Source organism: Hippocampus comes, unplaced genomic scaffold (genome assembly GCF_001891065.2).
Source record: "Hippocampus comes isolate QL1 unplaced genomic scaffold, H_comes_QL1_v1.1 scaffold86, whole genome shotgun sequence".
Classification (NCBI taxonomy): Eukaryota; Metazoa; Chordata; class Actinopteri; order Syngnathiformes; family Syngnathidae; genus Hippocampus; species Hippocampus comes.
In genome coordinates, this window is record NW_017805882.1 from 3,103,442 (window position 1) to 3,116,402 (window position 12,961).

General features: G+C 40.0%; 1 protein-coding gene across 1 annotated transcript in view; it reads left to right on the plus strand.

Annotated features, from left to right (window-relative positions):
• The window catches only part of mri1 (methylthioribose-1-phosphate isomerase 1), a 27,835-nt gene extending 17,629 nt beyond the window's left edge, over nucleotides 1–10,206 (plus strand). The window contains exons 3-6 of the mRNA XM_019889148.1: nucleotides 3,517–3,686; nucleotides 3,764–3,940; nucleotides 4,022–4,246; nucleotides 8,974–10,206. Coding sequence (XP_019744707.1) covers nucleotides 3,517–3,686; nucleotides 3,764–3,940; nucleotides 4,022–4,246; nucleotides 8,974–9,107 — 706 coding nt within the window. The 3' untranslated portion in view covers nucleotides 9,108–10,206. The remainder of the gene's footprint in view (nucleotides 1–3,516; nucleotides 3,687–3,763; nucleotides 3,941–4,021; nucleotides 4,247–8,973) is intronic.
• The last annotated feature ends 2,755 nt before the right edge of the window (nucleotides 10,207–12,961 follow it).

Genomic DNA, 12,961 nt, shown 5'->3' on the forward strand with positions numbered 1-12,961 from the left:
ACACTTGAGGTGTCATTGTCTCCTATTACCCCGAGATGGGACCGTCTGGTTGCAGAAAATCAAGCTCGGGGCTGTGGTGAGTCATCATTTTCATGCACTTTGAATTTGCGTTGTATCGTATTTTGAAGGCATTAAACTTTACCATAGCGATAAGAGTGTTGCGACCAGATTAGACGCTCCTTGTGTTTATTATTATATTTCGAAAACACCACAGTTTCCATGCAGCTCATATCATATTATTTGTTTGTATTAATCCGCCACACCTTAAATGCCGGTCCCTGAAAATATTGTCTGACTTAAACCGGTCCGTGGGGCAAAAAAGGTTGGGGACCCCTGCTTTAATGAATGTTTTGCCCTACATTTTTTTACATTTTTTTTTTTACTTGAAGCTACTTATGAAGGACGTCAGTGTGTGTATGTGTGCGTGCGTGTTTGGAGAGTGGGGAGTGGTGTGTCTATGCACCGTGGTAAGTATACTCTGGATTCTCCAGCGGTGTTTACGTCTATTAAACTGCTAATGTGTCATTATGGAACTGTATTACTCCAATACGTCCAGTTGTAAAAACACAGATTACATAGTAATCCCCCGAGAACGGGGACCAAGCCCTACTGCAACAAGCGAAAATCTTGACTACGCCACCCCCCGCCCTTTACTGCCTATGGATGTCACAAGAGGATGGTAAAGCACTATCTTTGTCTCAATGAATCTCCTCACCTCGCATCACTTTAACATAGTTCCTTGGTTCTGAATTTTCACCTTTTGCTGATTGTCTCGAACGTATCCCCGGGATGAATGTAGTTTCATTGTAGCATGAAATTGGCTCCAAAAGAAATGCTTTGTTTGTTTTTAGTTCACACTCTGGTGTAGCCACACCTACTATAGTCTTTGTTGATATAATGGATCAACAGCACAAATAGTCTTATGAAAATGTTTTTTTGTCTGATGAAAATGATTCACTGATCTCTTATTTTATTTTATTTTTCAGAATTTGCTCTCTGGTCATCATATAATATTCCTTAGTTGATAAGCTTTGCTTGACTTGAACAGCATCTGTCTTCCATTGCTTCTTGTTTGAGACTCTTGATGTTGTCTTCAGTACAAAAAAACGATCACATGGTCGTCAAGAGCCCTCTTGCGCTGTCTTTTTATGTTATTATGCGCTTGTACCATCCAGCTCCGTCACCCATCAGAATTTGTCTTGCTCCTTCTCTTAGAAGCCATATTATCAATAGACTCAGCTGACCCAGTTCCACCGGTAATAATGCTGCCTCAGCAATGATTGGCAGCTATTGTAGTGCTTTACATCACACTCTTCAATTCGCAGCATTGTGCTACAAGTTCATCTTAATATCATCTGTCCAACAATTCCTTTTCAAGAAGTTTAATCTGTCCTTTGTGCTTTTGAAGTCTCACCAGTGTTGTGAACTCAGCGGTAATGGGCTGAACTTGAAATTGCCCCCCGTTCATGCACTCACATTCACACATTGATGTGACCGTGGCAGTTGGGTTGCCTCCAGGCATACGGTTGTTTGCTCAAGGATACTTTGAAAGTGAAATTCTCGGGGTTGAGTCAGCCATTGTTGGATTGCTACACTGCCACTTTCTTTAACTGTGATGCAGTATGACACTCTCCTCAAAGACTAGATGTTAGTAGTCGCTATTGATTTTTCTCCATCGCATACATTTGTCCGTTTGTGGTCATTTAAAACCTTTGGCTGGTGCTGTGGCGACCAGTGCATACTTTCTTCTTAATAATGTAACAGATTGGAGTTTTGGCAACTCCTACAGCTAATGCCATCTGTCTTGATAGGTCTGTATTTTTTTTTTCCCAAGTCTATTAATATTCCCTTTCACTTGCTTGGGCAATTCTTTTAAGAGATTCTATGAGCAACTACTAAATGTTTTTCAATACTTGGAATCACCTCAATACCTTTTAATATACTATAACGGCGCGGTAAAAGGCCACGCGGGCATTGCCTAGTCACTTGAGGTTTGAACCTTGGTAACTAAATGACTGCCCAATTCACTGAAATAATATGCTTCACTTTGAATTCATTGCGATGGTTCACCGAGGCAAAAGTACTGGTGTTGGCATCGGCGCTTCACTTCCTCTGTTCACATCTACTTTTACCTTCTATCATCAGTAAAGATAAGCAATATGATTCTAAACAATCGAACTTGGGTTTTTCTTCCACGCCCAACTAGGAGCTGTCACAGCACATCTGTATTCCAAAAGCCACATGAGTGTTAGCGGATGAAAGAAAGTGAAAAGTGGGAAGCCTTCTCTCTGAATGTCTAATTGAAGATTTGACAGTCAGTGTGAAGAAGAAACGCCATGGCTGATGTCACTGTTAAGATGCAATGGCTATATTAAATGAGAGAAAACTTTTATAATTAGGTCATTCAAGCTAAAAAAAATTATTGTTCTGATAGTGGAGAAAACCTTCCTGGCAGGTCAGAATGTAATATTCCATATCCATTGTAAGTATTTGCTTTGAAATGGTTCTTCACTCATCATGGACTCGCAGATAAGTAGTTGTGGCTGGTGGACAGACAGCTGTGGTGTCACTGGGGTAGCAAAATTCAGCAAATTATTGAACTGTCTTCCTGCAGCTCCATTGCCTTGCAGCTCCATCCTCTTCAGGACAGTTTGATTGTTTTGTTGTTAGTCATTCTTTGGTGTCTCTACCTCCGTGTTTTGGGTCATCAAAGTACCATAAAATACATTGCGCCAGGTGAAGCAAAGCTGCCTCAAACATAACTAGGCTGCCCGTATGCTTCACCGTAGGTACAGTGTTCTTCTGTATTGTATGCTTCATTTTTGCATCTGTAAACACAGCTGATGTGCCTTGCCAAAAAGGTCCAGCTTTGTCTCATCTGTCCAAAAGGCAATTTATTGTCCAGGGAAACCAAGACAACAAGTACGGTATTATAAAAAATGATGAGGTTTATTTGAGAAAGGGGAAAAAAAAAACATGGAGAGACACCATTCACAGATCTGTCAAGGGAGCTTGCCCTCCCTCCACCCCCCTGCCGTGTCTTGCGCTCTCTTTTATCTCATTTTCTTCTCTTTGGGAGGGGTTACGGTCAGCACAATCGGCATTTTGAGCAGCTACACAGAATGCAGTTTCGTGCATGAGCAGGCAACTTTGCTTCTCTGCAAAAAACTGGTCAGTATTCAATGGTACAAACAGTTACTTACATTTTAGCACTGTCATATGTCAAATTCCCATGACAGCAATCTCCCAGAAGTTCAGTATTTGTCAACATTAGCCCTTTCATGCTGTCCACTGTAGTAATAACCCTGAAAGGGTTAATTTTAGGAAATTCCATTCTTGTCTGGTTCTTGGTATTCAATGACCATTGTTGGGTTTTCTTTAAGGTGACCAACAATTTTATCTGTTTCGGGTCAACAAACAATTCACAATTTTTCCATGTGCATGCATGCACTTAAACTGTATACTATCTTTCCATTCAATCCTCAGTGGGAGCTTAACCTCTCGTGCCCCCCACAGTGTAATAGCCTGGATTGAAGACATGCTGGAGCGAGATGTCAATGACAACAAGAAGATCGGAAACTTTGGCGCCCAGCACATCCTTTCGGGTGTCCCGAGGGAGTCGGTGACCATCCTCACCCACTGCAACACTGGCTCGCTGGCCACGGCTGGATACGGGACTGCACTAGGTAAGACTTGATTGCGGTGGGTGGCTGTGTGGACCGCGTAGCTGTAAGTGTGCCTAAGCCTGAGTCTGGGTGTGTAGGAGTGGTGCGAAGCCTCCACACGCTGGGCCGGCTGAAACGTGTCTACTGCACAGAGACGAGACCGTACAACCAGGGGTCTCGACTCACGGCGTACGAAGCAGTAGCAGAGGGAATCCCCGCTACGCTAATCACAGACAGCATGGCGGCCCTCACCATGAGAGAAATGAACATCACAGGTTTGGGTTTCCCACGTCTTTTCTCCTTATTTCACATCCATCCCATCTTAACCCCGTTTGTCTGTCGGCTTTCTCTCGCAGCTGTGGTGGTAGGAGCGGACAGGGTGGTTGCCAATGGCGACACGGCCAACAAAGTCGGAACGTACCAGCTAGCCATTGCTGCCAAGCATCATGGGATTCCTTTCTATGTGGCCGCTCCCAGCACTTCATGTGACTTAAGCTTGGAAAGTGGCAGGGACATCATAATTGAAGTTCGTCCGCCTGATGAACTCACCAGTATAAATGGAGTCCCCATTGCTGCTTCAGGTATGCGAAAACTGTCTGCGTGCATGTGTTTCCCTCTGTGCATGCTAATGTTAAAGTTTGCGCTGTAGATTTAAGTGGCATACCCAACATACGTACGTCCGAGTAAAGATATGGGAAGAATGTTTTTATGTTGTTGTTGCTGTCAGGTTCTCTTTACACTTGTAAATGTGTCTGACATGGCCCTTATTTATTTGGAATATTTTTTAGTTGGTAATAAATTCGATTTCCATTCGTACAAATTAGGTTTTCAAAGGGTTGGTACATTTCTGGAAAGGTTCCAGTAAATTTTACGGGAATGTAAAGTGTGGAATTTGGGTAATATTTCAAATTGGAAAATTAACTGGGGGTCGTACAGTAATTTATACAAGCAGCATTATATTCAAACATAAATCTTAACATTTTGCTTTGACATAAGCAGACGCCCATGCAAAATACTGTTGATATAGGTTGCTCTCCTTGCCTACCTGCCAGAGCATGACCGCGGTAGCATCTTGCTGCCACAAAAGAAAGAGAAAGTTCAATATCACGTTATAACGTGATAGGTTTCTCATTATGATGTGCTATGTTAAACATTTTGACGTGATAAGTTATCGAGCGAAAGAATTATTAGTTTGACCTCTGCGTTCTGCAAAACAAAATGAAGCAATGCCTTCTGGTTCAGGTCACTGGCGGTGCCCTTTTAGTGTCTTGAGATTTGAAGTTACAAGCTAAATAGCTACGCTTCTCTTCTGTACTGTAAAAAAATAAATAAGATTTGGCCATTTGTTTAAAAAGATTCACGACTTAGATTGAAGACACGCATTGTAACAGTGATCATTTGAAAATGTGAACACTGGTCGATATTTATAGAAATAAGATCTTGCGTGCAGATACTTATCTGTTTCCTAATTAACGTTTTTGTCAAAACGTTTGACAGTCCCCTGTGTTAAAATATATCCCCTTTCAATAATATTCGAGCAAGTCATAATTTTTGTGAATTCTTTTATTCCTCTTTATCTTAAAAAATAACAAAAGAAGTACCGGTAGTTCAAATTAATATACAGCACACGGCATGCTTATTAAGAAATGTCCTTGACGATACAAAGCTGTCTTGAAATGGACATTGATCATTTCTGCATATAGCAAAGCTTGTGCACTCTCCCGAACAACAAGGCTAACCTGGACTCTAGCGCTAACACAACATGACAGGTGTCGCAGCTGCTCTACCAATATTGCAGACCAATTCTGTATGTCAGGGGTGTCAAAGTCAAATGGACGGAGGGCCAGATAAAAAATTTTGCTGCAAGCCGAGGGCCGGACTGATCGAATGTTCATTGAAAATTTTAAAAATGACCACATATAGTTTATTGAACCAAATTTAATTGACTGAAAACCTAACAAATACATTCCAATATGGTCAGATAAATAAAGCAACATTTTCTTGTGGCTATGTCAGTAAACTTTAATTTTCAACAGGCACAAAAAAATTACCTTTGTATAAAAATACCCATAACATGAATGAAAGAAGCCAGTACCATTCAAGGCACTATCAATAGTCCATATTTTCTCTTTTAGCAAAAGTAGGCTAAAATTACTTAAAAGAAAAACAAATAATAGGACAGTAATTTTCGATCATTTACTCGAATACAATATTTTTAAAACATAATTGGATTGAAATACAATAAAGTGCAAAAATGTATAAACCAAAAACAACACTTTCTTCAAGGAGAAGTAACAAGCAGCGAAAGCAAATATACTTTAATTTTTAAACTTGAACTGAGTATAAACTCTTCATATGTGATTGCACAGTATATTATAAGTAATATTCACTTCTTTGAGGCTGAGGCTGATACTCGGTGGTGTCTTATCTTTTCTACAAGTTCATCAATATTTGGGGTCAGGCTGAGCTGAGCAAATATCCTCAAAATTGAATGAGGGTGTTCAGCAGTAAATCGACTTCTGTGTGATGTTTTGTTCAGCTTCATCAAAGAAAATAGTTGTTCACACACGTATGTGCTGCCAAACATCGACAACGTTCGAGCAGCCTGGGTGCGCAGCTGAGCCATTGTGTCTGGGAGGAAACGGGCAAACTGCGCAGCGTTTCGTTTCATGATGTCGTCTCAGATTACACTCTTTCAATAGCGGCACACTTTCTCCGCACAGAAGACAAACAAGTTTTCCAGCTACGTCCATGAACATGTACTTCGATTCCCACCTTGTTTGAAACCCCCGGTTCTCAGTGTCCACCTTCCGTTTTACCATTTTTGATGGGTATCCGAAAGCTAATGTCGCTGTTATGGGAACAACTGCTAGACTAATAAATATTTAAATAAAGCGGGCCGACTGCTTGGCGCGTCACCATTGCATTGTGGGAAATGTAGTATTGGTGCGTGTAAAAGATCTGCGGGCTCTCAGCTTGCTGCGGTCCGCGGGCCGGTTCTAATAATAAATCAATATCATCCCAGGGGCCACTGAAAACGTTCTCGCGGGCCGGATTTGGCCCGCGGGCCGGCACTTTCACATATGTGCTGTATGTGGTCCAGGGTCACCATGGAAACAGCAAAGATGCTCTTCACTTCACAAGATAAGAATTATTGCAAAACTATTTGAGGTCCAATTATTTTAAGGCTGATTAATGTTGTTGCTTTGGTATTCAACATAATTATGGAACACCACACTAATTAATGATAAAGGAGACTATCGGACAGAGTTTAAATGGCACTTGTAGCTCTCTAGCTTGTACACTTGTGAGTTGTGCGTGCGTGCGTGTGTGTGTGTGTGTGTTTAAGTTGATTTTCTGAGAGCTGGGCTGAGCCATTGATCTATAATTGGATTTGTACAGCAGAGAGATGCTCCACAGTAATTAAAGAACAGTCATTTAATGGACAGGAGAATGTGCAATTTTAATTTACACATTGTGTCTCTGCCGTCATTCTATTGTCGGAATGAACAAAACCTCTTTCTCTGTCCAGATGTCAACAGTTAGTTTTGCATGAAGCAAGATGAAACAAATGTGATGCGCTTGCCTGACTCATCATTGAGTACATGAGACCAATGCAAGAGCTGTATCCCAATTCTGCAAAAAAATCGAAATGATCACTGTTGATCACTGTTGATTGACGCTCGCTAGAGGTATTCAGTTTACAAAATCTCTATTGGTCAACAGTCATGAAGGATCGCATTGGAAATGGCTTTTTTGATGCAGTGCAGATCCACACTGCTGTAAATACGACAATAGTAAGCAGTGTTAATTTAATAACCAGCTGACTGTCAATCATAGCAATACAGTATTGGCTTTGTAAATTACATTTTTCATTCAATACCTTTAGAATGTTTTAAAGGTCCATCATGTTGTACTGGTCAGTGTAGTCATCTCTAGCTTTTTGCATCACATCAGCACATTGGTTACAGTTTTTAACTTTTATGAATGTAACATTGATTCTACCATACGTTAACTGTCTACTGCCAGTCCATCATTTAATCTTTAGTGAATTTATGATATGTTGTAACTTTTTGAAGAAAACAAACTTTATGGGCAATTTTACACTCTGCACTTTAACGCATTACAGGAGCAGGAAGCAGTTTGAGGGAGCACTTTTATGGATTGGTCCCTTGCTGAAGGGCACCACAGCTTTGGGTGTCATCCAGAATCGCACAATGGCAGGCGATGGACTTCATCTTGACTGTAATGTTCATGTTAGAGAGTGTTGATGGATTAATTATTCAAAAGATTAAAAATATAACGTATTGAGGATAATAATACAGATTTTACTGTATATGGTCTGCCACTATTCCATCCATTCAATCGCCTTAGATAGTGTATCTTTAATTGCAACCATCATTCCGTCGCAGCTGAGCTGGGTTGACGTTGGGTGAGAGGTTGGGTACACTCTGGACTTGCTGTCAAATTACAGACCTTTTCCAGTGGTGGCAAAGGTGCTTACACTCTGTACTTAAGTAGAAGTGCAGATACTTGTTAAAAAAAAAAAAAAAAAAAAAGACTAGTAAGAGTAGAAGTACTGATTTACTTTAAGTCCTGTACTTACTGTCAAAGTAAAAAAAAAGAATCCCACTCAAATTCCAAGTGCATGTTCTGAAATATGACATATAATTATGATTTATTGTTAGATTATTATGGTTCAGTGGTTAGCGCGTCGACCTCACAGTCGTGGGTTCGGTCCCGGCTCCGGCCTCCCTGTGTGGATTTTGCATGTTCTCCCTGGGCCTGTGTGGGTTTTCTCCGGGTTCCTTCCACATTCCAAAAGCGTGCGTGACAGGCTGATTGAACACTCTAAATTGTCCCGAGGTGTGAGTGTGAGTGTGGGTGGTTGTTTGTCTGTGTGTGCCCTGTGATTGGCTGGCAACCGGTTCAGGGTGTCCTATGCCTACTGCCCAAAGACGGCTGGGATAGGCTTCAGCACCCCCCCGCGACCCTTGTGAGGACAAGCGGATCGGAAAATGGATGGATGGATAGATGGATGGATGTTTGATGATTAGTGATGGGAAAATGAAGGTTGTGGAGGTTGGGGGAGAAAAAAAATAACCGTCCTGTATTGACAAAGGAGCAGCAGTACAGATGCTTTCAAATGCAGAGAGTTAAACTAAAATTCGTCCAAAAAAATTCTCAAGTCCAATAAGCCGAAAAATCTATATAGCACAGCAATAAAGTATTTCTACTTTGTTACTTCCTACCATTGCCTCTTTTCTTCACATAATCTGCTGTCCCTACGTCTGCCATGAATCTGCAGGCATCGAGGTGTGGAACCCGGCGTTTGACGTGACTCCCCACCAGCTCATCACAGGAGGCATCATCACAGAGCTGGGGGTCTTCCTCCCCTCGGAGCTCCAGGCAGCCCTCACTGGCCGCCTCACTGCGCTCTAGACCCCCACCTGCTGGCACTTTGTTGTCACTGCACCTTACTTTCAGACACTGACACTTAATTTCATTGTAACACACGCACGCACGCGCACACACACGCACACACACACACACACACACTGTCACGATGTTATTCAATTTTGGTAAAAAAAATAAACAAAAAAAAGCATAAGTTGAAGAAAAGGTGTTTTACTTTTCCTCTCCCTCTTTGACACACACACACACACACACACACACACACGCACACACGCACACACGCACACGCACACACAGACAGAAACACACTCAGTGCGCAAGCCGAAACACACTGCAGGGAATCAAACAGATATGTGAGCAGTTACCCCCCATTCCTTTCCATATTTTTCCTCCTATTACTCTAATCTCACAGTTGTTATGCTGCTCCTAATTTTTGGCCGTTTTTTTTTTTCTTCACTTTTCAAAAGGCTTCTTTCTGTGAGTGCTGACATGACTCCAATCTTTCAGCTGTGTTTGGTAACATATTTTGAGTCTTACCTAAAGGAAATTTTCAGGGCAACTACAAAAAATAACATTGATGACCAGACTGATTTTCATATTAAAGTTACCGGTAGTATTCCGATCAGCTCTAGTCTCTGAAAGTGCTGCTGTCCACTTGTAAATACATATGTGTCCTTGCTGGTAGCATGTAAATAATGTAGAAATTAAATCCACTGCCACTGCTGATTTAGTAAATTCAAATGACGCACAGTGGCATCAAAATGTTATATTAACATTTCATTTCTGTCTTTGTGTCGATACTTTAGTAGGAGTGTCATTCAAATTTATAGCTGTAATTTGAAATAATCATTTCAATTTTAAAAAAAGGAGTATCTTGATGAGTCCCGAAGACAAAACATCGCTAATTTTATTCCGTACTTACTTATCATACACGCTTACTTCATCTTATCCACTTACAGTATGTATGTAGCCATGCTTCTTTCAGAACCATTCTCACCATGTTCATCGTCTACTGCACTCTTTAGAATAATCTAGAGAAGGGAAAGTGTATCCCAAAACAGCGTTTGCTTTGAATTCGCATATACGAGGCGAGGGATAGACCTCAAAATAAAAGTTTGACATTCAAGTGTGAATTGGTCAGTTTTTTTTTCGTTTAACAATGCTGAGTTATCTTCGTGTTCCTTCTTGCCTGAGCACAAGATGGCTGTGAATTATTTGAGGAAACTGTGCAAATGAAACCGACAGGTTGGTTGATTGACCGAAAACATAACCACATCTACTCTGGAAGGTGTTTTCGGAGCTTGAAACCCACAGACGTGCTGCTCACTGTAACTGAAAACTGGTCTCGTCAAGAAAAGTGAAATATTCGACTCTTTCATCCAATTGATACAAAAACAATCATTGAAATAATTTAGGAGTCAGACAGAAATGTAACATAGGGACCAGTTAACAGGAAGATTGGGACTTCTCACAGAACACTTTTAATGCAAAAAAAAAATTAATAAAATATTAAACTCAGATTTTTTTTAGATTAATGTCATCAAATCTAATTTTTATGAACCTGCCATAAAAACAAAAATTCAGATTGAAATTGCTGAGTGTTCAATTTTTTTTTAAGGAGCGCAGATGGATTTTAAGGTGAAAGAATAATACCACTGTGCTTTTATCTCAGCATTTTTTTGTTTATTATCTGCAGTTTCTCTCAGAGTAATCACAGTGGGCATTTTGCTTGGGTTTGGGAGAGTGGTATGTCTTCATTTGCAGTGAAATAATTGTCAGGTCATGTGATCTGGCAGAATTCTTTCATGTATCCACTCAACTCATTTTAAAACATGACAACACGGCTGTTACATGCCCTTTATTTTACTGGATCAACCATGACTGGTGCTTCAAAATGCTTTTTGAACCCCGTCCCTACCGTATATTGACAATCTACTGGATGAACCATATTGTAAAATTGCACCTCCATCGATGAGAATATTGTGATAAACTTATTTGGTTTCATTAGTTCAATGTAAAAAAAAAAAAAAGACTCGAATTCACTACACTTTTTTATGATCATTGCTTATTAATAAAAATCCAAAGTTGACATAAATTCTATTATTACATGAGAAACAAATCATTTTCATACTTGCCTTGTATAATGTATTTCCACATGTTTATCAAATTCATTTTTAAAATTAGTGAACTTTTCTACAATACCCTGATTTATTGCGACACATCTTTGCAGTAAATGTTTTGTTGTTTAGCATCATTACAGCATAGTAGCCTCTCTGCCCTTCCTCACTCTGGCAAATGTTTTCATCATGCCCATACAGACGATGTACAATAACAGTTGTTCTGGGGTATTCATTTATTTGAATTTGTTAGAAGTGGGGCAGGGGAATGATTGTATTTTGAAGAACTTTATCATTAACCCTTTCATGCACCCTGTAACCTGATAAAATGATAAACTGTCCACTGTAGTAACCACTGTCCCTGAAAAGGTTAATTGTCACATATCAGCCACACAACACTGGGCCTTCCATTATCTGTGTTAAAATGAAGATGGCATGGATGATGCCACAATGTTGATGAGGTGTACACAGGTATTGGATTCAACACATTTCATCCATATTATGTCCTTACCTTAAAACTAAAGTGTTCTGTTGACGCTCAGACACAAAAGCGCAACTTGATTTACAGAGCACTTGAAACAAACAAAACAGTAAACACCCAACATAAGATGTGTAGACATGCGGGACTTTTTCTAATGGGGGTCACATTTAAGAGTCGTGTCTGTGTGTGAGAGTCACAGCGCGTTGCACCTTAAAATAATGACTTTTTGAGCTCAGAGGAGCTATGGAAGAGTGAGAGGTAATTATTGTATACTATTTGTTTTATGAAGTCCCCTATTTTATGTGCTTAAATCAATAATCCTGTTGCTTTGATTGTATTTTTTAAAATTCTGTTTACTCCACAATGATGCTACTTACTGGCAAACACAAGCACCTGTCTACATGGATTTGTGTTGTATTGTGCAGTTCTGACCAAGACATACAGTATATGGCAACGTTATGGTTGTCAAATGTGTAGGATACTATTTATTTTCCTCCGTCCTTGACCATCTATGAGTATGAGCACTCTTAAATGTTTGTTTACACCATAATGATTTCCAGTGCAAAGTTTTTTTTTCATGATATTGTAATTCCAAGTGATGAAAGGCCGATGCTTCTCTTTACTGGAAAGGCCTATTAAACCATGCACACTACCTCACTGCCGACTAACTTTGACAAGCACGGACGCAAGGACTTAAAAAGCACCATCTCACACAGTGGATCAAAAAAAAGAACTGCCGAACATTACCGACAGATGTTGTCTACATCTTTTCAAACGTATGTAGAATTGAAAGTGACACAAATATGTTGTTGTAGCACTCAGTTTTTCATCTAGTTTAGGTTCAGGATGTTATATTGGGTCTCCAGGGATTTGTACAATAAAATTCCATTTATGTTACTAAACAAACTAAGCAAAAAAATGTATTACCGACATGCCCGACTATGTGCCAGACTTTAGCATGATTTTTAGTGTCACCTGCTCCATGGAAAGTACGAGTTTAGTTCAGGGGGTCTCTTTATGGAAGTACTGTAGTATCAGTATGTTGTTATTGATAACCACTTGATCGTTGTTTAATTTAGTGATGTGGAAGTAGTTGACTGTTTTGTTGTTGTTGTTTAATATGTGTATATGGCTCCAATGCAATCAGGTACAGTCTTTTCACATAAGAAAAAAAAAAAATAAACCACGGTGAAATAATTTGTTTTTGTCATTGTCGCACGATGTTAATATCGTAATTGAACCACTAGGTGGCGGTCAAGTAAAAAGTTGACGACGTACGCGAT